The sequence below is a fragment of the Taudactylus pleione genome, unplaced genomic scaffold (assembly GCF_031769625.1).
Source record: "Taudactylus pleione unplaced genomic scaffold, aTauple2 ptg000034l, whole genome shotgun sequence".
NCBI classification, from domain to species: Eukaryota; Metazoa; Chordata; class Amphibia; order Anura; family Myobatrachidae; genus Taudactylus; species Taudactylus pleione.
Window position 1 is genome coordinate 2,416,351 of NW_028284436.1, and position 25,127 is coordinate 2,441,477.

Genomic DNA, 25,127 nt, shown 5'->3' on the forward strand with positions numbered 1-25,127 from the left:
TCTCGCACTTTTAAAAAGTGCGAGTTTGTACTGAAACTCGCAAATTCAATAGCCTGCGAACTTTTCAGCTCGAGGCTACTGCATTTGCGAGTTTAGGACTATGTAAACTGACGCCTTTTAATGCGAGTAGCATTAAAAGGTGCGAGTTTTAGAGAAGCCATCACAGATCAGTGAGATCCGTGATGGCTTCTGTGTGTGTTTTAAAAAAAAAAAGTGCACCCCCCTCCCCAACAGCATAACCAGCCCCGGGCTTTATAAAGCCTGTTCTGGTTCTAAATATACAGGGGCCAAAATGCGTAGAGGGCCCCTGTATATTAAGAACCAGCACAGGGCTTTGTTGAGCTGGTCCTGGTTCTGGAAAATCAGGGGACAAAACGAGTAGGGGTGCCCTGAAAATTCCAGGACCAGCACCGAACTCTTTCTAGCGGGGGGATAATGCCACAGCCAGGGAAAACCTTTCACCAGTTTCTCCGGCTAAAGCATTATCCCTGACCGCTAGTCAGTCCAGGCCGGGGATCCCTGGGGAGTTGGGGTACCCCTCTCCAGAGCACCCCAGGCCTAGACTGATAGCCCGGTGCTATCCCCGGCGTCCTATGGCCGTGGGTGTCGGGTTGATAGTGTTAGTGTAAAAATTAAGTTTCCATATTGTCTTTAGTTGTAGAACCACAAGTACCAGCAAGCCTCCCCTGCATGCTGGTATTTGGAGAACCACAAATACCAGCATGCGGGGCATTACGGGCCCGCTGGGTTTTCCCTGGCTGTGGCATTATCCCCCCGCTAGAAAGAGTTCGGTGCTGGTTCTGGAATTATCAGGGGACCCCTACTCGTTTTGTCCCCTGATTTTCCAGGACCAGCTCAACAAAGCCCTGTGCTGGTTCTTAATATACAGGGGCCCCCTACGCATTTTGGCCCCTGTATTTTTAGAACCAGAACAGGCTTTATAGCCACCCACAGCTAATGCGAGCGGCCAGGATGATGGTCGCGATGGTCAAGACCATCGCGACCATCGGGCTTGCGACGAGACCCTTGCGGTAGGGTCTCGTGGCCGCAAGCCCCAGAGAGCTTTCGGCTGAAACAGAGTGATGTCAGTGGGGCCGCCCCCAAACGGTAGGCATTCCCATGGGGCTATTTGGTGCAATTTAAGAATAGGTGCCTGGGCATAGTTTCTTTAGATAGAGCGCCAATAGGTACGTTGGTTTTTCGGTATTTTTTGTATGGCCGTCACATTGATTTACACAACACTAAAGGACCGTGCTGCAATACACTGTGGTCATACACACCTCCTGTGGCTGTGACGATGCATTGCTCAGCAGTTGTTTGCTCAACGCTCTGCTATATTTTTGATTAGCTTCATTGGGGCTCCTAGTTCTTGATGGACTGGCTGACCTGCGATATAAATAATTGAATACAACAGAGAGGAGCTTCAATTTAGAATGACACTGAGAAGGGTCTCTTCATTTTTATTCACCATAGCAAACAACCAGAGTAAAAATGATCAAACACTCTTGCAGGACTGAAAATAAATATTGATTTTTTTTTTTCTTTTTTGGAAGCCAGTAGCCTGTAAAATTAGCTTCTGCAATCTGGGGAAATGTGTCTTTTATAACACCCAGGAGACTCTTTTAATGAATAGAGTGCCTGGGCAATAATGGCCTCAAATATGGAGGCTACAACTCACTTGACTAGGTTTCGATCAAAGGTTACTCAGATAGCTGCGGATGCTTAACGCAGGCTGGAGCTCTACAAAAAGTTCAGTTCTGCTGAGATTTCATAGCCGAAGCTGGGAATGTTACCTATCTATATATATACTGTACGTGGCTGCTTGAGGACCACTCACAGCCCCGTAAACGGACTCCTTATCTGTAGTGGGGCTCAGACTGACTGGAGGAAACATATTAGGGAGAGTCGGATCAAATCTTCTAAAAAGGACAAGTGGTGAAGTTGCCCCAAAGCCACCGATTAGCTCATAGCTATCATTGTATATAGAATGTACTAGATAAATGAAGGCTAGAGTCTGTTTGGTTGCTATGAGCAACCTCTCGACCAGTCCTATTTAGAAAGAGTGATACATCTGCCCTCTCAGAGTAATTATATCGAACCTTCTAAAATGTTCTACAGTATGTCATGAAACCTCGGGGGAAATTTACTAAAGGTCGACTCTAGAATGATTTTAAAATTGATTACCATCGACGAGATTTCTGACTGCAAAATCCGCATATTGGCCCTCATTCCGCAGTGCACACGATCGGGAATCTGCGCAGGCGCCTGACCTGTTCTGCACATGTGCAGAACGGGTCTGCGATTCCGCACGTAGACTGTCATTGTCTTCTGCACGTAGTCTGCTGCCGTTTGTGGGCGGCGTTGGCCTCCGTTACCCGAAACGGAGGTGTGTCTCCGCCGTTGAGGGGGAGGGAAGAGGCCAGGATCTCCGTCGGCTGACGGAGATTTCCCGGCTTCTTCCTCTCATCTGTGGGGGCCGGCTGTGTGACCCCATGGGTCCCCTTAGCCGGACGATGTTCTGCAGATTATCCGATGCTGCGTTGGACAACGCAGCTCAGATAAGTAATACAGCAGGAGACGTGATACCATATCTGCACAGACGTTTGCAAAGCTGCTTGCGAGCAGCTTTGCAATTCCGTCTGAAGCTGAATAAGGCCCATTGTCTCCCTGCTATTGTGTAAGCCCCTCCCCCGGTTCAGCCTGGTGCCGATTAATGGAAAATTGGGGATACCCTACGCCAGATTTCTCCCCGATTTTCCATGACCAGAACAGGCTGAAAGGTACGGGGCTGGTTATAGATTTAGGGAGGGACCCCACTCAATTTTTTCTTTTACATTTTTAACTCTTTCATTGATTTTAACCTAAAAAACCTGCACAGATCACACTGCTTCTCCCAAACTCGCCTGCCACTAACAGGTCTATTGTTTGGTCGGGTTTGCCGCTGTATTTTGCTTCTGTTCTTGGGCAGGTTTAAAACAGACGGATAGTAAATCTCCGGTTTCTATAGTCGTCTATGTGAAAGTATCGATTGTTGGTCCGATGTTCTCATTTGTTCTAAAGTCAGATTTTTGATCGATTTGCGGTGGGTTTTAACTTTAATAAATCTCCGATTTGCAAAACAGTAATCACCCCAAAAAAACACAAAATCTACTAAAACTGACCTATAGCAAATTTACCCCCTAGCCTAGTATCTGATTGGTAGCTTTGGGCATCACCTCCACTATACCATTTGCATACTGGCCCTGAAAATGGAGCGGCCTCCTGGCCGCTCGCATAGCTGTGGGTGACCACACACAGCTATAGCGAGCGGCCAAAATGATGGTCGCGATGGTCAAGACCATCGCGACCATCGGGCTTGCGATGAGACCCTTGCGGTAGGGTCTCACTGCCGCAAGCCCTGGAGTGCTTTTGGCTCTATCAGAGCCGAGAGCACTCCCACTGACATCACTAGTGATGTGAGTGGGGCTGGCCCCAGACGGTAGGCATTCCCATTGGAACGCCTCCGTCTGGGCAGCCACGCCCCCAGCATGCCCACCAAAGGGGACGTGCTGTCAATCACCATCGACAGCATGCCCCCTTTGGTGCGAGACCCATAACGACGGCTTGGCCGTCGTTATTTGCGTCTCGCGCATGCGCACGACGGAGCCGCCTCCGTCGTGCGCATGCGCACTTGGGCAACATCGACCCGCTTGCGAGCGCTCAGAGCTCGCGAGCGGGTCTGAATCAGGCCCACTGTCAGCTAGCAGTTATCGACACAGGGCTCCAGGTGACGGCTGGTTCCAGGTAGAGAAGAGCGAGGGAAAACCAGTTGCTACAAGTGGGTGGTAGGTAAAGACTTGCTCAAAAATATAATTTCAATCAGTATGTAATCTCACTTTGTTCACTCAATTCTACCGCCTACAGCAGAGGCAAGAGTGCAGGACGATCGAATTTGAAATTCTAAAATGCTGAATAAACCTGAAATAAACTGACCTGTATTGTACCATTATTTGTTCCGTATACAGATATCATATTTTTACATAAATTATTATATCTGTCTTCTAAACACAATAAATGGGGACTATACATTAATATCATGCACATACAAATGGTATTTTCCCTACAGAACAACAGTTACCTTAATTTTTCAATAGTGTTCTTCTTGTTTGCGAAAATCCATCTAACTAGAGTCCTTCTCTTGAGGTACATGGTGCCGGCAGCCGCTGCCATACACACGACAGTTACCAGCAGTCCTGCAATCACACCGCTGTTACCTGTCAGGAGAAGGCAGTGCCACCATTAATACGCATTTAGTAGTATGAGAATTTGGGTTCAAAGAGAGGACCTGGAATGAGACCCCCCCAAGATTTGGGGGGAGGGGTGTAGTACATTATGTAGATATTTACAATGTTGCCAATCATTAGGAGAATGCTGACATGTCGTAATGTCATCAGTATATGTCAACATGTCAATGTCGACATTCCAGATGTCTGCATTCTGCAGGTGTTGACATCAATGATGTCGACATTTTATCATCAATGTTGTTGACATTGTAATCGATGAAACTCTGACTGCGTACCATGTCGGGGACCTTTCATCTACATTGAGTCTTTGCTTTGATAGACGTCACTGCTGATTACATGAGTGTGGACTACACCTGTGACGCTCTCTCCATTACAGCTGGCTAGTCTCTGTGTATACAGATCACTGCTTGTAATGACATGTTGTAACTTACCAGTTATGTAAAAGGACAATACGGCTTTGTTACTAAGGTTCTCTGATTCCTCTATCATGTTGTCTTAATCTCGTTAAGCGCCCTCCAACCTACTGACGTGGCACAGAAAGACAACCACTGGCCACACATGCTCTGATCTCAGCTAGATGGTCCAATACCACAAGCAGGATGCCTGATTTAGTCACATGATCAAAAGCTATAGGATGCGTAAGAGGAGTGTTGGAGGAAAGTGGCGTATCCATAATGGGTGCAGAGTGTGTGGCGTACACAGGCTCCAGTGTCAAGGAGGGCCCACGCTAACCACCCTGCACCCAGAAGAAGGCCAGACCTGGTGGCTACCGGCGCCATATTGGCTGAGATTTCTTCCGAAATTTCTGATGCAGAAGACAGCGAAGCACTTCACAGGATGGGCCAGCGATTGCCGCCAGCATTATGCTACTGCAAGACAGGGTCGGGTTTCCCACAAGGCAACCTAGGCACCCGCCTAGGGCTCAGCGGGACCCAAGGGGCCAGGCCCCTTTGCCCCACGAAATCCAGCCTGTTCAAAACTTTACGAGAGGAGCACTGCGTGACTACCATGTGACGTCATGACCCACCGGCACGCCCAGAGTCCATCTGTCTGCACTGTCACAGGGCACTGTACATAGGAGGGGAAGATTGCCATCCGCTGCCCAGCCGCAGCCAGCCTAAGCATAACAGAAGCTGCCACTGCCAGGGTTGGTGTAGCCGTTTGAATTAGGGTATTAGGGTTAGTTTAGGGGTTAGGGTATTAGGGTTGGTGTAGGGTTTAGTGGTTTGGGTTAGGTTATTAGGGTTAGAGGTTATATTTACAGTGAAGTTTGGGGTTAGGCTTTGGATCAGGGCCCCACGAGGGCTAAATCTGGCTCTGCTGCAGAACATAAATCACTCACCTGAGGGTCTCATGGGCCCACTGTCCACGCTACCGCCGAAACCTTTTTGGTCACAATACGGAGGTGCCCATTCAGCTTCACAGTGACAATTCCCTTTATTATTGCAAACCTTAAAAATTATAAAACATAAACTGCTTTAAAAACTTTATTGATGTAAAACAGATATTACTACAGATATACAGAACAGAAAACCCTTTGATCACTTAAGGAGACATGTTACATTAAGGCTTATTTGAGAAATTAAACATTAAGGCAAACTAGTCCTCATACGCCTAACCTCAATACGCCATGCGTCATGACTGAGCCACTTCGACAAGTGTAGCGTACCAACTGAATCGCAGACGCAGCGAAACACCACTCACAGGGTACAAGGGGCCCGATGCAGTAAGGATTGCTATTGCGTACGAAGCTGTGAATTATGCTAATGACTGCCACAGCTCAGCCAACATAGAGACGCCCACTGCTGCTTTCTCACATCCATACTACCTCGCACTCCTGCGTGTACATTGGAACCATCGATGCACATCGGCCCGTCATGCAGCATTTACACCAGGTCTGACCAGCTGCAGAATCTGCAAGTCTCGTCTCACGGAGTGATTACTCAAGCAGCGTAGGCAATCGCAGGGGCTAATGTATGAATACGGCTATGAAACGGCGTTCCAACGGGCAGACCACTCCTGCGTTTCTACCACCACTCCCCCGTCACCACCCCCAAACGCTCAGAGCCTGTCACAAACTCTGCGATGGATTTCTCTGTGCATACGTAATCGCATTGTGAGTGCAGCCCGGCTTATATGCATGTGCAATGGATAACAATCGCCCGATCTGTATACGTAGTTGCATTTGCGAATGCTGCTGAATCAGGCCCTAGATATGCTGGGCTGCAACTAACTGCACAGGAATTAGTTTTAAACACAAAGTCGCAGATGAAGCACAACGGAACTTGGCGTGCGAAAAAAGCGGCGGGCTCAGCATCACAGAGCTTCATATACAGATTCAGACTCAGGGGCCTATTCATCAACACTAAAATAACGTTTTTAAGGACATTTTCCTTAATTAACTTTATTTTAGTATTCATGAACACACTTAGCACAGGAGATATCACTGATATCTCCTTGCTAAGCCCCCCTGCGTTAATTTCCACACTCCCCATACATTAGCATGGGGATATGGAAATTATGGTATTCATCAAATTCCGAAAATTCTGTATTTTCGGAATTTGATGGTGTTACTATCCGCCACTGAGAGGTGGCATAATGTAGGTAACACTTACCTGCTTCCAGCTGGACAGGTCCCCCGGCGTTTCCCTCCGGCGCTCTGGTCTCTCCTCTGGCTCCGTCTGCAATGCTGACATTGTGTTCTCCCAGCAGAACACAATAAAGTTTAGAAAAAAAAACACGTTTTTTTATTTTTTCCCTAAACAGTACTGTGCCTTGCTGGGAGAACACGTGACAGTATAGCAGACAGACTTGCGCGGGCAGGTAAGTGCTGGACAGGGGGGAGGTGAGCAAGGGGGGAGGGGGGGGCAGGTGAGCAGAGGGGGGGGGGGACAAACTTACTGCAGGTGTAGGCAGTGCTGTGCATGCGCTGGTTTTACAGATGTAACAGCACATGTGCAGCACTGTTTCCAGCTGCGGTAAGTTAGAGCAGGCAGGGATAACTATCTATTTCCCGAAAAGCTGTCATCGCAAAAATGACAGCTTTTCGGAATAGATAGTTATAGGGAGGAGGAATGATGGATTCCTCCGGTAATTAGGTAGACCTCCATGCAAGTTCTAAACCTAATTACCTCCTGAGAAACTTTAGGTATGTTGAATAGGCCCCTCGTACACAGATGTACAAATGTCGCACATCAAATTGATCAAAGTAATTTAGAAAAAAGAAGTTCTGTCATTTCATTTGTACATAAAGGATGCACAATTTGAGCAAAAAAGACACTCGGCGCGGCTGAGTCATCCGGGATGTGACTCGCCGAGAGGGGCTGTTTGGTGCAACTGAAGCCGCAATGTATGAGGACACATCTGTATGTGGCAGAGATCCACCCAGTCCGGCAGAACCCTTGATAAGTGCCATGATATGGAAAAGGCAAAGTGAGGAGAGTACCTTTTACCCATAGCATATATCAGGGAGCTATTCTCACTCCTCCTGCCCTCCTATCAGCAGGGGACTCTCACAGTGATGTCACAGACTTTTTCATACACTCCGGCGATCTTTACGGGTCTATTTACTAAACAGTAGTAGAAGTGAAGAGTGAAAAGTGATAAGGTGCCAGCCAATCAGCTCCCTACTGTCATTTTTCAAACACAGCCTGTGAGATGATTGGCTGGCACCTTATCACTTTTCACTTCTCCTAACGCTGCTTAGTAAATAGACCCCTTAATTTCTTATTGCTGCGATAAGTGGCTGTAATAAATATGCCCTTTGGCCTTTAAGCAATCCCACACAGTGCCCCTGTCCACACAGAGAGAATTATGATCCAGATTCACAAGTAACAACTTAGATAGGATAGGATGCATTCATTTAAATAATGTGGAGATATTGGTTCTGATTCTGAGTTGGACACATGTGGATGCAGATAAAAATCAGAAATCGGCGACTGTGCATGCGCCGAGTCAGGCAAACGCACACACAGTCAGAGATCGCAAGTACAGTCGGATTGTTCAGACCACTCATTCCATGAAAGGGGCGTTTCTGGGAGGTAACTGGTCAGGAGTGTCGTCGGCGCGTGAGCTAACCATTAACGTGCCGAGGGTGGTGGGATGCCTATTTTAGGAGGAACTTTTGCACCCAGCATGGGGTGAGGGTTGCTGCTATTTACTATGTGGCTAAAGGACCTCTGTGATGTATCCACCACGTGACCGCTGCAGGAGGCTGGACCGCTCCTGCGTTACCATCCACTAGGGCATAGAGGGGGAATAAATATTTATGGCGAGCGAAGCGAGCCACCGTGCCTGAAGCGAGGCGAGAGCAGAGAGCCCGCGAGGGGACACTTTTGGTCCCCTGTTAGCATCCCCGCCCCTCCCCCTTTCAGGCCGGGTCACGTGGGTGTGACGTCACAGGTCCATCAGCCTTGTATAGTCTAGACCTAACCATGGGGTGAGTGCAAGTCGAGATACTAACAATGACAGAAGTGGCTGCGGATGGAAGAACCGTTGGCGGGATCGCACATGCAGATGCATGGATGTCCGCCATACAGGCGCAGTTTCTCGCATAAACTAGTAAGTAGGCTGCCGCTGTCTTACGGAAAATCAGCTGAACATGCGTCAGATTCAGAATCAGCCCCATTGCACGCATTCCACTTTCTAAAAAAAACTACTAGAGTGCGAGGATATCCCTCTTCTCCCTTCATTTCCAGCACAGTTTACTAATGACGTATGGGCAGGCAGTGAGAGGATGACAATCGCGCTCACAGTGACAGTTAGAAACATTTTCTCCCTCTACTAATTTAAGATTTGGATAATGTAGAGTTAAAGTGATATAGTGCTATTAGCTTACCAAGCAGATTTAAATCCCAAATGTCTAATACAACAGTAGGTTTCTTTATCAGGATTGTCATAGGAGCCAGAGGAAAAGGCCATTGCAGTTTTGATGTTAAAGGGAACATTGTACTATTGTATAATATGAATGTAAGAATTAATGGTCACATCAGTATATAAATGTTAAAACATTTAAGAAATTATTACTTAGCTGATACCACCGCCCCGCCATATAAATAATGAAATCCAAACAGGTCTCTGTAAACTTTACGTGCAAATTGAGGAGACACCCTGAGGATAGAATGTGCTAAATTCTCTCACTCACCACTGTGTTTTACACTGAAGTGCCAAAAGTCATGGGATAGGTCCCTATTATGGTGTGGGACCCCCTCTAGCCTAGCAAAGTGCAGCAACTTAACGTGCCATCTATTCCACAAGTGGACGGAAGACCTCTGGAGAGATGGTGACCCATGCTGTCTGGATAGCTTCCAACAGCTCCCTGATATTGTAGGTGCAGGATCTTGGGGGTGAATGGACCCGTCTCATAAATGCTTGATTGGGTTCATGTCAGGCGAACGTGGTACCCACATCATTTGTCAGAACTCTCCAGAATGGACACAACCCATGCCACGAGGTACATGGGCTCATGGGGTCTCTGCCACACCCAAACCCTACCATCAGCCTGAAACAACTGGAACTATGACTCATTGGACACCGCCACATGTTGCCAGTTCTCCAGGGTCCAATTAGTGATGTCACGAGCCCAGGTGAGGTGCTGTGTCCGTGTTGCTGTGTTATCAGGGGCACTCCGGGAGCTAAGAAACACTACACTGACCTGCTGGATACATGTCTGGTACCAGTATTGCTTGACTGTTACCATGGACAATTCTGGCTAGACGCCGCTGGCTAATACCTTCCAGGAGCTATTCCCGGTACACACACGACACCGTAGAACAAGGAATGTCGAATGTCCACATGACTTCGGAAAAGGAAAATCCCATCCGTGGCGCCCCCACTATCATGCCCCATTCGAACTCTCATAATTCACGTCGCCTTGCCTTGAGCAGCTTAGCCTGAACGAGATGTCAGATTACAACTGATGCAGGTCTGGGCATTTCCAAGACATCATAGTACAGTGACGCCACCTACCTTTACATACTGCTATCCCAAGACATTTGGCACTTCAGTGTATTTATATGTGTGTTAGTAATGCCACCATAATGTCTCTGAGATGGGGTTGTACCTTACTGCAGTGGTAGGCAGCCATCGCTACTAGTGCCGCAAGGAAAGGCACCCTGCTGCCAGAATCTCTGCAGCAGTGTCACCTGGAGTGTTCTTAGGATGCCTCAGACGTGCACACCGCTGCCCTTACAGCACCCTGGAGCATCGTGAGGATGCTCCGGGCATTGCTGTAATTCCTAGCGATTGTGGCCCCGCCCTTCAAGGTGACATCACATGGAGGGGCGTGGCCAGCACAGGAGCCCTACTTACAGCTCTGGTTGTCTCGATGTTGGTTTGTTTACAAATTCCATCGCAGATGCACAGACTACGGAGCCTGAAGGTGGGTATCTCGTACACGCCATCACACCGCCTCACACACAGGGAAAGCTGAGATTAGCTTATTGCCGCAACCGCTACTGAAAGAGCGGCTGCAACCACGGCTGCATTGAATCAGGCTCTGTGTGTGCTGAGAACTATGAAATTGCGGCAATAACACAAATGCTCTGCCTTGAATGTCTGACTTTTAATAGAGTATCATAATGAAAGAAGTAACAAGAAAAGGTTCGTGAAATTGTTTTCCCAATATATATTGTTGCTAACAGGACAGTGTATGTAATGGCTCTTTATGAGGGGCAACTGAATGCAGCTTCACAGAAATATGGTACTATGTAGCAATTAACTTCAAAATAAATTGAAGAATGTTGCTATGACAGTGAGTGAAAGATAAGATGTCACAATCCGCCATACATTACATAGTGCAGGTGGTGTACACATTGGGAACTGTAGTCTCTCTCTCTAACCCTATTATGTGCCACAGGATGGATTCATAATATTAATCACTGTTTAGAGTGTTATACCTGTGAATGTATAACTGATGCTCTGCTCGTAACGGTGTAACATTGAAATGTTAATGAAAATTTGCACAAGAAAATGAAACTTGCTTTGAATTTCATGATATTCTAATTTAAAATCCATGTTTGATAAAGTCCCTTTGTGATGCAAATACCTAATTTCCGCTCTTGTGAGCTTCAGTGCGTCCTTGACAGAACGTGGCTATCACAGGAGGCCAGGGTCATCTCTCACATTACACAGCACTCTGGGCTGTCACTTACCCACTTTCTGATTAACCATATATGGGTAATTGGGCCAGGGTGACCGCCCTACACTGAAACTACATGGATTGGGTATGGGCTGCCGGAGCTAAGGATCCCAGCAGTCAGAATTCTGATGCCGTTATCCCGACAGGGTTAGGATACCGACACCACCCGCAGGGGCGTATCTATCCATTGGCCAGGATGGCACTCGCCAGGGGCGCCGTCCAAAGGGGGGGCGCCGCCCGGCAGTGCCACCAGTAGCCAAGGGGTGGACAAGTCCCTCGGCCCCACAAGTGTAGGGCAGACCGCAGTGAGAGCGGTCTGCCCTACACAGTTTACAAACATGCAGCCACCAGCGGCAGCTGTGTGTTTGTAATAGCAGCCAGCCAATGAGAGTCTGCCTGACTCTCATTTGCTGCTGCGTCGTCCGCGGAGGGAGCCGGCTGGAGCTCACTCATGAGCTCCGTGTTCCGGCTCCCCCCGCCGCATGTGATGGGAGCGACGTCATACGTAATGACGTCACTCCCATGCAGGAGAAGAGTGGGCCGGGACTCGGACAGTGGCGGTCGCGTCAGGAGCGGGGACCCGGTAAGTTACATTTTTTGGGGGTTCTTTGTGTGTGTGTGCGCACTACTACTGGGGGCACTGTATAGGGGGTCTATAACTGGGGGCTCTGTATAGGGGACTACAACTGGGGGCACTGTATATGGGGGCGACTACTGGGGGCAATGTATAGGGGTCTACTACTGGGGGCAAAGCAGCATAGGGGGGATTACTACTGGGGGCATTGTATAGGGGGGCTACTACTGGGGGCACTGTATAGGGGGGACTACTACTGGGGGCACTGCATAAGGGGGGTAGGGGGGCGCCAGTACATTACATTGCCAGGGGCGATTGGATCTCTAGATACACCCCTGGTCCGCCAGTTAAGCACCCTAACCTTACTCCTAACCCTCCCTTCCCGCAGCCGAAACCTAACCATCCCTCCCCGCAGCCTCACCATAACCCTACCCTTCCCCTCCCTCCCCGCAGCCTAAACCTAACCTCACCCCCATGCAGCCTAACCCTAACCTTCCCTACCCACAGCCTAAACCTAACCCCCCATGCAGCCTAACCCTAACCCTCCCTACCCACAGCCTAAACCTAACCCCACCCCATGCAGCCTAACCATAACCCTACCCATAACCTTCTCTCCCTGCAGCCTAAACCTAACCCCCCATGCAGCCTAACCATAACCCTACCCCTAACCTTCCTTCCATGCAGCCTAAACCTAACCCCCCATGCAGCCTAACCATAACCCTACCCCTAACCCTCCCTCCCTGCAGCCTAAACCTAACTCACCCCATGCAGCCTAACCATAACCTTACCTCTAACTTTCCCTCCCTGCAGACTAAACCTAACCTCCCCCCCATGCAGCCTAACCATAACCCTACCCCTAACTTTCCCTCCTGCAGCCTAAACCTAACCCTCCCTATGCAGCCTAACCATAACCCTACCCCTAACTTTCCCTCCCTGCAGACTAAACCTAACCTCCCCCCCATGCAGCCTAACCATAACCCTAACTTTCCCTCCCTGCAGACTAAACCTAACCTCCCCCCATGCAGCCTAACCATAACCCTACCCCTAACTTTCCCTCCCTGCAGCCTAAACCTAACCCTCCCCATGCAGCCTAACCATAACCCTACCCCTAACCTTCCCTCCCTGCAGCCTAAACCTAACCTCCCCCCCATGCAGCCTAACCATAACCCTACCCCTAACTTTCCCTCCCTGCAGACTAAACCTAACCTCCCCCCATGCAGCCTAACCATAACCCTACCCCTAACTTTCCCTCCCTGCAGCCTAAACCTAACCCTCCCCATGCAGCCTAACCATAACCCTACCCCTAACTTTCCCTCACTGCAGCCTAAACCTAACCCTCCCCATGCAGCCTAACCATAGCCCTACCCCTAACATTCCCTCCCTGCAGCCTAAACCTAACCCTCCCCATGCAGCCTAACCATAACCCTACTCCTAACCTTCCCTCCCTGCAGCCTTTACCTACCCCCCATGCAGCCTAACCCTAACCCTCCCTACCCACAGCCTAAACCTAACCCCACCCCATGCAGCCTAACCATAACCCTACCCATAACCTTCTCTCCCTGCAGGCTAAACCTAACCCCCCCATGCAGCCTAACCATAACCCTACCCCTAACCTTCCCTCCCTGCAGCCTAAACCTAACCCTCCCCATGCAGCCTAACCATAACCCTACTCCTAACCCTCCCTCCCTGCAGCCTAAACCTAACCCCCCCATGCAGCCTAACCATAACCCTACCCCTAACCTTTCCTCCCTGTAGCCTAAACCAAACCCCCCCATGCAGCCTAACCATAGCCCTACTCCTAACCTTCCCCCCCATGCAGCTTAACCATAACCCTACTCCTAACCTTCCCTCCCTGCAGCCTAAACCAAACCCTCCCCATGCAGCCTAACCATAACCCTACCCCTACCCCTCCCTCCCTGCAGACTAAACCTAACCTCCCCCCATGCAGCCTAACCATAACCCTACTCCTAACCCTCCCTCCCTGCAGCCTAAACCTAACCCCCCATGCAGCCTAACCATAACCCTACCCCTAACCTTTCCTCCCTGTAGCCTAAACCAAACCCCCCCATGCAGCCTAACCATAACCCTACTCCTAACCTTCCCCCCCATGCAGCCTAACCATAACCCTACTCCTAACCTTCCCTCCTTGCAGCCTAAACCAAACCCTCCCCATGCAGCCTAACCATAACCCTACCCCTAACTTTCCCTCCCTGCAGACTAAACCTAACCTCCCCCCCATGCAGCCTAACCATAACCCTACCCCTAACTTTCCCTCCCTGCAGCCTAAACCTAACCCTCCTCATGCAGCCTAACCATAACCCTACCCCTAACTTTCCCTCCCTGCAGCCTAAACCTAACCCTCCCCATGCAGCCTAACCATAGCCCTACCCCTAACATTCCCTCCCTGCAGCCTAAACCTAACCCTCCCCATGCAGCCTAACCATAACCCTACTCCTAACCTTCCCTCCCTGCAGCCTTTACCTACCCCCCATGCAGCCTAACCCTAACCCTCCCTACCCACAGCCTAAACCTAACCCCACCCCATGCAGCCTAACCATAACCCTACCCATAACCCTCCCTCCCTGCAGCCTAAACCTAACCCCCCCATGCAGCCTAACCATAACCCTACCCCTAACCTTTCCTCCCTGTAGCCTAAACCAAACCCCCCCATGCAGCCTAACCATAGCCCTACTCCTAACCTTCCCCCCCATGCAGCTTAACCATAACCCTACTCCTAACCTTCCCTCCCTGCAGCCTAAACCAAACCCTCCCCATGCAGCCTAACCATAACCCTACCCCTACCCCTCCCTCCCTGCAGACTAAACCTAACCTCCCCCCCATGCAGCCTAACCATAACCCTACTCCTAACCCTCCCTCCCTGCAGCCTAAACCTAACCCCCCATGCAGCCTAACCATATCCCTACCCCTAACCTTTCCTCCCTGTAGCCTAAACCAAACCCCCCCATGCAGCCTAACCATAACCCTACTCCTAACCTTCCCCCCCATGCAGCCTAACCATAACCCTACTCCTAACCTTCCCTCCTTGCAGCCTAAACCAAACCCTCCCCATGCAGCCTAACCATAACCCTACCCCTAACTTTCCCTCCCTGCAGCCTAAACCTAACCCTCCCCATGCAGCCTAACCATAACCCTACCCCTAACATTCCCTCCCTGCAGCCTAAACCTAAACCTCCCCATGCAGCCTAACCATAACCCTACTCCTAACCTTCCCTCCCTGCAGCCTAAACCTAACCCCCCCATGCAGCCTAACCATAACCCTACCCCTAACCTTTCCTCCCTGTAGCCTAAACCAAACCCCCCCATGCAGCCTAACCATAGCCCTACTCCTAACCTTCCCCCCATGCAGCCTAACCATAACCCTACTCCTAACCTTCCCTCCCTGCAGCCTAAACCAAACCCTCCCCATGCAGCCTAACCATAACCCTACCCCTAACCCTCCCTCCCTGCAGACTAAACCTAACCTCCCCCACATGCAGCCTAACCCTCTCCCTAGTGTCTAACCCTAACCCCAATACTTACTGTTGGGATGTCAGTGGCCGGGATTCCAGCGTTGGCATTGTGCACGCCGGCACCCTGACAGCCGGGATACTAACTACATCCCAACAACATAAGCCAGCAGTACAGTACATGTCAGGTAATGTGGGAGATCCAGGGGAGACCCCACCACTGATGTACTACACCAGGGAGGATGTGGTGGTCTCTTACAATATTTTTATTTTATTTATTTTTTACATGTTGCAATAATAAACATTTTCTTCATTCCAGAATTTTCTACCACTTTTCTTTTTAAACCAGTAGATAATAATCTGTATTGTGCCATTTGCATCTAGTGGCACAGACCAGGCGGAGAGTGGAGACTAGTAATAAGGCAAATAAGCCGCCCGCTCGCTCCCTATTGATAAACAAGAAAATAGTAGCACATGGGTAAATATAGTCTATAACTGGTCATTAATAACAGTAATAATAATAGTGTTATTAACTGTAAATGGATCCAGTTTTGACTCAATATCCATGAGAATGCGCCTATTAGAATGAAAAATAATTTTTCACGCGGCATAAGCCACCAGGAACTACATATCCCAGCATGCCCCTATACAGTTTTTGTGTGGTTCCCCAGCAGCTGAAGCGACAAACGTTACCTATCCCTGTCTAAAACACTGGCACAATGGCTTTTACTACAGAATAGGAGATTGGAGGGCATATAGCATGGATGAGGTTGTATAATTAGGGGAATTAGAAGTTAAACAGAGAAGAAATGAAGTTCAACCACTTCCATGGAGACGTTTAAGTGTAATTCCTTATCGGTGTACACATTAGCGCTGTATGTAAACCATCAGGCGGTAACAGTGTACGCTCCTCCATTGTCACATCCAGCTCGTTATCACTTCAGCTCTCTAATACAGTTCATCACCTACTTATAATAGTTTGGTAATGTGTGAAAATAAATCCAGCCTGTGATTAAAGGCTATAAAGTGAGGGCTCTATCGTTCCCCGGGATCCACTTTCCAAGATCAAGGGAGGAAACAGATCAGCACATAGTCACGCGGGCATGTAAGCCATGAGGATGAGCCCTCCAGGCTAGTAGCAGCATTAAGGGAGGGAGGGGGGATACACAGTAGTGGCTCTAGGCACGGGCAAGCCGGGCTGTCGCCCGGAGCGCCATTGTATCCGGCGGGCGCTAGAAACGCTCACCTTCCCTCCCGGTGCTATTGTGACTATATAACTTCAGGGGGAGGGAGCGGTGGAGGGAAAGGGGGGCCATACAGGACGGCGCTGGGCGCGGCAAAGCCTAGCGCCGGCCCTGGGGACACACAGGGGTGAGGGGAATTTAGGCTAGATAGGGACAAGGGTGGGTGCAATGAAATGGATGTAGGGGAAGGGGAGATGGCAGTGGCTGCACCTCCCCACAAAGTAGGTTGCCTAGTTAAGCAAGGGGTAAGGCAAAACAAGCCACATGGCGTTTGGGAATACCCACTCAACCCCGAACCACCCAAAAAGTCAGTGGCCCAGTGGTGGCAGGGATATGCAAAGAGTGTGACGGAATTGCTGACCCATGTTTTACTCACCGCAAGGTCAATGTCAGACAGTAACCACAAAAAATGTAATGCTAAGATGGATTGTACCTACCACTTTTTATTCTTAGACGGGTCACAGTAGTGGTGGACCATCCACCATAGTGGGACAACTAACCCCCCCCCATGGTACCATATTGTTGCCTCCTGGCTTTGATCCAAACCCCCTGTTAGTGTGATACCTAGGGTTACCACCTCATCCCTTTAATTTGGGACACATATGAATGACACAGGTTATGTGGCTGGCTGACGTCAAGTTTCCAATTCATCTGGTTTTAATCAGCCACAGAACCTGTGTAATTCATATGTGTTCCGGGTTAAAGGGATGAGGTAACAACACTAGGAACCACCCTCATGGGGAGTTGTAGCAAAGCCAGGAGAGTGAGTATTTCACGGTCTATGCATCGGGGGTGATGGGGTGCCTTTCCGTCGGTTACATGATTCGGATGTGTTAAAAGCTGGTATCCTGCAGTGCTATTTATGCCACCAAAATAATAGTAGTATCAATTATATACAAATGTAATAAACTGTGACTTCTAAGGGGGAGATTTAATAAACCTTGAAGAGAGATAAAATTGTGAGAGATAAAGTACCAACCAATCAGCTCCTGTCACTTTACAGGCTGCGTTTGAAAAATAACAGTTAAGAGCTGATTGGTTGATGCTTTATCTCTCACAATTTTATCTCTCGCCAAGGTTTATTAAATCTCTTCCTAAGGGGCCTATTCATGATGTTAATTATCAGAGTCATTCCATCTTGCCGCGGATTCCAGAGCAAATCATCATTGTTTCGGCGCGGTGACAGCTGATCCAAATATTGGCTGTCCCGCGACCGGCTTCACTGCTCCTTTTTTGGACCAGTGACGGTAGTGTACATGCATGATCTACTGAAAATATTATATTTTCAGAGCTTGATGAACAGCGAGCCATTCTGGGAGAGGAAGGTAAGTAGGAGATAACTGTGATACTAGTGTATGGGGACAGTGGGCCATTCCGGGAGAGGAAGGTAAGTAGGAGATAACTGTGATACTAGTGTATGGATACAGCAGGCCATTCCGCAAGAGGAAGGTAAGTAGGATATATCTGTGATACTAGTGTATGGGGGCAGCGGGCAATTCCGCCAAAGGAAGGTAAGTAGGAGATATCTGTGATACTAGTGTATGGGGACAGCGGGCTATTCCGGGAGAGGAAGGTAAGTAGGAGATATCTGTGATACTAGTGTATGGGAACAGCAGGCCATTCCGCAAGAGGAAGATAAGTAGGAGATATCTGTGATACTACTGTATGGGGACAGCAGGCCATTCCGTAAGAGGAAGGTAAGTAGGAGATATCTGTGATACTAGTGTATGGGGGCAGCGGGCAATTCCGCCAAAGGAAGGTAAGCAGGAGATATCTGTGATACTAGTGTATGGGGACAGCGGGCCATTCCGCAAGAGGAAGGTAAGTAGGAAATATCTGTGATACTAGTGTATGGGGACAGCGGGCCATTCCGCAAGAGGAAGGTAAGTAGGAGATATCTGTGATACTAGTGTATGGGGACAGTGGGCCATTCCGCAAGAGGAAGGTAAGTAGGAGATATCTGTGATACTAGTGTATGGGGACAGCAGGCCATTCTGGAAGAGGAAGGAAAGCAGGAGATATCTGTGATAGAAGTGTATGGGGACAGTGGGCCATTCCGCAAGAGGAAGGTAAGTAGGAGATATCTGTGATACTAGTGTATGGGGACAACAGGCCATTCCGCAAGAGGAAGGTAAGTAGGAGATATCTGTGATACTAGTGTATGGGGGCAGCGGGCAATTCCGCCAAAGGAAGGTAAGCAGGAAATATCTGTGATATAGTGTATGGGGACAACAGGCCATTCCGCAAGAGGAAGGTAAGCAGGAGATATCTGTGATACTAGTGTATAGGGGCAGCAGGCAATTCCGCCAAAGGAAGGTCAGCAGGAGATATCTGTGATACTAGTGTATGGGGCCAGCAGGCCATTCCGCCAGAGGAAGGTAAGCAGGAGAAATCTGTGATATAAGTGTATGGGGACAGCGGGCCATTCCGCCAGAGGAAGGTAAGCAGGAGAAATTTGTGATATAAGTGTATGGGGACAGTGGGCCACTCCGCCAGAGGAAGGTCAGCAGGAGATATCTGTGATACTAGTGTATGGGGACAGCGGGCCATTCCGCAAGAGGAAGGTAAGTAGGAGATATCTGTGATACTAGTGTATGGGGACAGCGGGCCATTCCGCAAGAGGAAGGTAAGCAGGAGATATCTGTGATATAAGTGTATGGGGACAGTGGGCCACTCCGCCAGAGGAAGGTCAGCAGGAGATATCTCCTGATTTACCTTCTTGATGAATGGCCGATAACTTAATTTTTACAAATGCAGGTAAAAATGTGCATTTTCACCTGCTTTTGTAAAAATTAAGTGATGATGAATAGGCCTCTAATTCACTATATACAAGTATCTGTCTGTTTATTTTGGGCCTTGGGTTATGGGAGGGGGTGGGGTAAATGTTTAAGGCGAAAGCAAGGGCATCAGATGTTTAGATGGTTAATCTCAAACACACTTTGGGATACTTACACCATGTCCGTGGCATTTAGATGCACAGTCCTGCAGGCCAAATATGCTGGTATTCTGACACTGACGGTTCAGACAGATCTATGAGAAAAGTAAAAGTTAGATAGACTGTAGCAAATGAATGCAACCTGCAGGCTTACTATCACTGTATTACGGGACGCATTGGGAGACATAAGCAAAATATAGGAAAGCAATTCTCGAAGTAGGCAAGTTCTTGTCGCCATTAAATAAGAAATTCCTTCCTATTAGGATTAGACAAAAGCTGGCCACACACTAGACCAACTTACATCCAACCAGCCAACATGTTGATTGGTTGGAATGAAAATCTGGTAACGTATGGGAGTAACTGATGATCAGCAATTTGCTCCTAAATGCCAGAAAACAGATGAAAATGGTCGTTCATACAAGTTTGTTAAATATTTGATATAAACAATTTGTTCAAACAACAGTTTTTATCTATTTTCTGGCATTTGGGAGCAAATTGCTGATTGTCATTTGCTTTCATACCTTTCCAGATTTTCATTCCAACCAATCAACTAGTTGGCTGGTTGGACAGATAATCTTTAGATATGTGGCCAGCTTTAGGCTGCAATTAGGGTTAAGCTGCAATTAGGGTTAGAGTTATGGTTAGGCTGCAGTTAGGGTTAGAGTTAGGCTGCAATTAGGGTTAGAGTTTTGGTCAGGCTGAATTAGGGTCAGAGTTATGGTTAGGCTACAATTAGGGTCAGAGTTATGGTTAGGCTGCAATTAGGGTTAAGCTGCAATTAGGGTTAGAGTTATGGTTAGGCTGCAGTTAGGGTTAGAGTTAGGCTGCAATTAGGGTTAGAGTTTTGGTCAGGCTGAATTAGGGTCAGAGTTATGGTTAGGCTACAATTAGAGAGGCTTAGGCTGCAATTAGGGTTAGAGTTAGGCTGCAATTAGGGTGAATTATGGTTAGGCTGCAATTAGGGTTAGAGTTAGGCTGCAATTAGGGTCAGTTATGGTTAGATTGCAATTAGGGTTAGAGTTAGGCTTAGGCTGCAATTAGGGTTAGAGTTAGGCTACAATCAGGGTCAGAGTTATGGTTAGGCTGCAGTTAGGGCTTGAGTTAGGCTGCAATTAGGTTTAGAGTTATGGTTAGGCTGCGGTTAGGGTTAAAGTTAGGCTACATTTAGGGTTAGAGTTATGGTTAGGCTGCAATTAGGGTTAGAGTTCTGGTTAGGCTGCGGTTAGGGTTAGAGTTAGGCTACATTTAAGGTTAGAATTAGGGTTAGGCTGCAATTAGGGTTAGAGTTCTGGTTAGGCTGCGGTTAGGGTTAAAGTTAGGCTACATTTAGGGTTAGAGTTATGGTTAGGCTGCAATTAGGGTTAGAGTTCTGGTTAGGCTGCGGTTAGGGTTAGAGTTAGGCTACATTTAAGGTTAGAATTAGGGTTAGGCTGCAATTAGGGTTATAGTTAGAGTGCAATTAGGTTTAGTGTTAGGCTTAGGCTGCAATTAGGGTTATAGTTAGGGTGCAATTAGGGTTTAGAGCTAAGCTACAATTAGGGCTAGATTCATGGTTAGAGTGCAATTAGAGTTAGAGTCAGGGTTAGTCAGTTATAGAGGCTCACCAAACATCAGTCTTCTCGGTCAAATCCATGAACCCACCCAACCAATATTAAATAAATGAATCTGAAACCATGAAAAGTGTCTAATGAAAATATAAAGGCTATTCATTTTTTTTTTTTTTCTACCAAATGCATTAATTTGATGTCAGTTTTTTATGGTTAGTTAAATAAATTTTTGATAGCCCACATAAATACACTTGAAATAAAAAATATATAATAATTCTTTGAACTGAGCAATTAACAAATGCCTGGAAACGGAGCTTTGGCACATTTTGTAAATAATACTCGAGCTGATCATTTTTAAATGGAATAGAAATTAAACACAATTACACAGGATCTTATCATGATAGGGAGTGAAGTCTGTGCTGCTGATAAAGATTAGGGTTGTAAGGCACAATTAGCAGGAAGGCTCATTATCTCTGGGCCGGGTCGAACAGGTTTAATCAGAGGGCACAAAGGTACGCCTCAATGGGGATATTAAATCTGAGATGATTAAAATGAGATAAGCAAAGGGATTATGTCATATTAAAATGTAAAAGGAGGGCGACCTGTACAAATGAAAACAAAAACCGCAAGCCGGGTGATTCTGGTAGATCTTAATAACAAAGAACATCGCAGGCTGTAAACAGCGGCAATAATAATTAGAGGCAGACAAGTAAAAATGGCCTCGTCCGTCAGCAGTAATTTATTATTAGAGAAGATGTTTCTCTGAACAAGGAAATAAAATGTTTGTCACACCGCACTATCAGGGATAGAAATTATCTACTTCTACATTTTATGCGTATACGAGTTTTATCTGATTTCAGCAACATCTGTCATCTGAATTTTCATACCACAAAGTAACATTAATGGGTCTATTTATTAATGGACCGTGATGGCAAAACTGTTTGCTCAGTTTCTTTGGCAGGAGCTTCCCGCTCCCAATCCTCATCGCTATCACTGACTATGGAAGGCGACAGCTGGGACAATCAGCCGGGACACAGAGCCTAGCACCATCACCGGATGTGACCTGCGAAGCCCTCCTACCATCGGTGGGTCGAAACCATCGAGGATAACCACCAATAGTACCATCAATGATAACTATCGATGGTTAACCGACTAATGGCCATCCCTAGTCTGGGGTTGCGAGAGAGGTGTCCGAGCGGATCCCTCCACCTCCTCAGCGAGTGACTTCAGGTCATGCATGAGCAGACACCACTGTGAAGTTTAACTGCCACTCAAGTAGCAGTGGTTACTTTACTTATCGTGGGGACAGCTGCTTTCCAGAACAATGCTAAATTGCTTCAGTAATTAAGTATCCACCTCTGAAACTCGCGGCGCCAATGATATATAGGCTCCCTATTCTTGCAGTGATGTATAGGAGATGGGAAAGGGCTCTTCTAAATTGGTACCAAATTATTCTGCACTCTGGTGGCACAGTACATCATGTATGGAGTTGATCGTAGAACTGAATTCAGAACAGATCTTAATCTATTTCCAAGCCTGTTGTAGGGGATTAGTGGGAATCACTCTCCTGAGACCATTTCTTGCCTCACAATCACTGCTTCTACAGAAGCTAGACCGCACGTTTTCTATGTTACGTAGGAGCTGGTAGATTGGAACCACTTGGTAATGTTCAAACTGGCTTCCACTTGAGTGTGTATTGGAAATGGCCCCCGATTGGACCAATGCTGCCTTTATTGGTCCATCTGACATCGGATGTTGTGAATTCTCTTCCCCAGCTCCTGGCTTCTGCTCAAGAGCCAATTGTAAGGTGAAGGGATGTGGTCCCAGAGATGGATCCCCACCAGGATTCTACAGTGCAGTAGTATTCTCAATGAGGTCACTTGGACTAAAAATCTCCTTTAAGTACACAGACTTCGGTGTAAAATATATACAGTATGGTTTCAATTTAACGATGCCAGCAACATTTGTACTGCCAATAATTTAATGAGACACTGACTGGACAATTGTCGTCTTGTTACAAATCAAAAGATGCCAAATGTTTCATTAGTGAGAAACCAATATACAAAGCACCTATTTACATTATACGTCAGGGAATTAGAGGTTGCGGAGGCCACGGAAACACTTTGCAGTTCCTTACCACACACAAAATTACAATGATACCCAGAATTTCACTCAGAGGGATGATTCTGGCAGCTCTCTGGGCACTGTGATTCTGAGAAATAGCCCTGGGTGGGACAGCATAAGTAAGAGCTTTTAAGCCAACGTACGCAACAAAATATGTTACTGGCTTTCACTGCACTCATCAATATTTATCATGTCACTCCCACTATCTGACTCCTTTCAGCACTGGATGAACCGATCGTCCACATTCATTTAGTGTCTTCTCTGTGTATAACTTATAAAAGAGTCTGTGTATAACTTATATTGTTTCAGTTACTGGTGCCGAGAAGAATTATACGAGGTAACACCCCAGATCGGCCTAAAGGCCAGTACGGAAATGTTTGTGCAACTTATATTAATATTTCTAATATGTAGCAAGTAAAAGATTGTTTTGTGTCTGGTAAGTAACTGATTGCTCCCTCCCTGAGCCATTTACGATCTACAGTATTTACTAAGGGGAGATAATCATCAGAGCCGTAACTAGACTTTTTGGTACCCTCTGCCAGAAGAGCATTGGCGCCCCCCCCCTATTTTTTAAATAGGGAGATAACATACCCGAAAAAAGGGCCTCATTGAGAAGGACCAGGGAAGAGATAAGGGAGGCCAGGAGATGCTGGGGATAAAAGAAAATAAAACTACAAGTGACAACGATAATAAACAGAAAGTTACCAGGCCCAAACAGCGCCCCCTGCCCTGCGGTGCCCTGTGCCATGGCACAGGTCGCACTACCCTAGCTACGGCCCTGATAATCATCTCCCTATCTATTGAAGGATGGCAATAGCAGGGTACAAGCAATTAATACATGCTCCGATTATTTAAATAAAACACTTTTTTCAAAGCAGATTTTTAATAAAATAATTATATATATATTAGTCAGAAGCTCCCACGGTTTTTTGTAAGTACAGATGCACCCAGTTACAAATGCGCGCATGCAAATCCCTGCGCCTGCATAGGCTACAGCATGCTATGGCGTGCACTGCAATCGCACCATGCATTCCTATGGAAGCGCGGTAACGTAACAGGAGAGAAAGGTGCAATTTTGAAAGAGTGAGGAAGGAGGAGAATAGCTCACTGTATAAAGCAAAGAGCACCGCAAAAAGCTAGATAGGGAAGACGGACAAGCTACAGGGAAACAAGCTGCACTAAGAGCGACTACTTGGACTTGTGGCACTTATGGTTTCCAATTGTGCACACAAAGATCCCTAAGTGACACAGGACTTCATTCAGAGGCGGCCGTACGGTCTACGACCGCACGGCCGCCTCGATGTTTGTCCAGTGCGCATGTGCATGAGGGAGCCGGCTCCTTCGTGCGCATGCGTGAGACCCGCTACGACCGACAGCGCCGGTCGTAGCGGGTCTCTTTCCAAAGGGGGCGAGCTGTCGATGTTGATTGACAGCTCACCCCGTTTGGAAGGCGGGCCGGGGGGGTGGCAGCCTAAACGGAGGCGTTCCCATGGGAATGCCTGCCGTTTGGGGGAGGCCCCACTGACATCACTAGTGATGTCAGTGGAGAGCTTCCGGCTCTGACAGAGCCAGAAGCTCTCCGGGGCTTACGACAAGTGAGACCCTACCCTAGGGTCGCGTCGTAAGCCCCGATGGTCTATGACCATCGCGACCATCACCCTAGTGGTCGTTAGAGCTGTGGGTGTAAACCCACAGCCTAACGACTGAAACAGAGGCGAGCGGTCAGGATGCCAGCGGCCGCCCAGTTTCTGAGCGACCGCTTGCATCCTCCGACCGCCTCTGAATGAGGGCCACAGTGTGATAGAGCTATAGATT

At 47.8% G+C, this 25,127-nt stretch overlaps 1 protein-coding gene across 1 annotated transcript in view; it reads right to left on the reverse strand.

Moving 5' to 3' along the window:
• Positions 1-25,127, reverse strand: part of ADAM12 (ADAM metallopeptidase domain 12) — a 736,937-nt gene that overhangs the window by 50,575 nt on the left and 661,235 nt on the right. Inside the window, exons 17-20 of the mRNA XM_088452195.1 lie at positions 19,659-19,736; positions 5,626-5,734; positions 4,118-4,253; positions 1,281-1,386 (exon numbers count right to left, since the gene is read on the reverse strand). Of these exons, the coding sequence (XP_088308321.1) occupies positions 1,281-1,386; positions 4,118-4,253; positions 5,626-5,734; positions 19,659-19,736 (429 nt within the window). The remainder of the gene's footprint in view (positions 1-1,280; positions 1,387-4,117; positions 4,254-5,625; positions 5,735-19,658; positions 19,737-25,127) is intronic.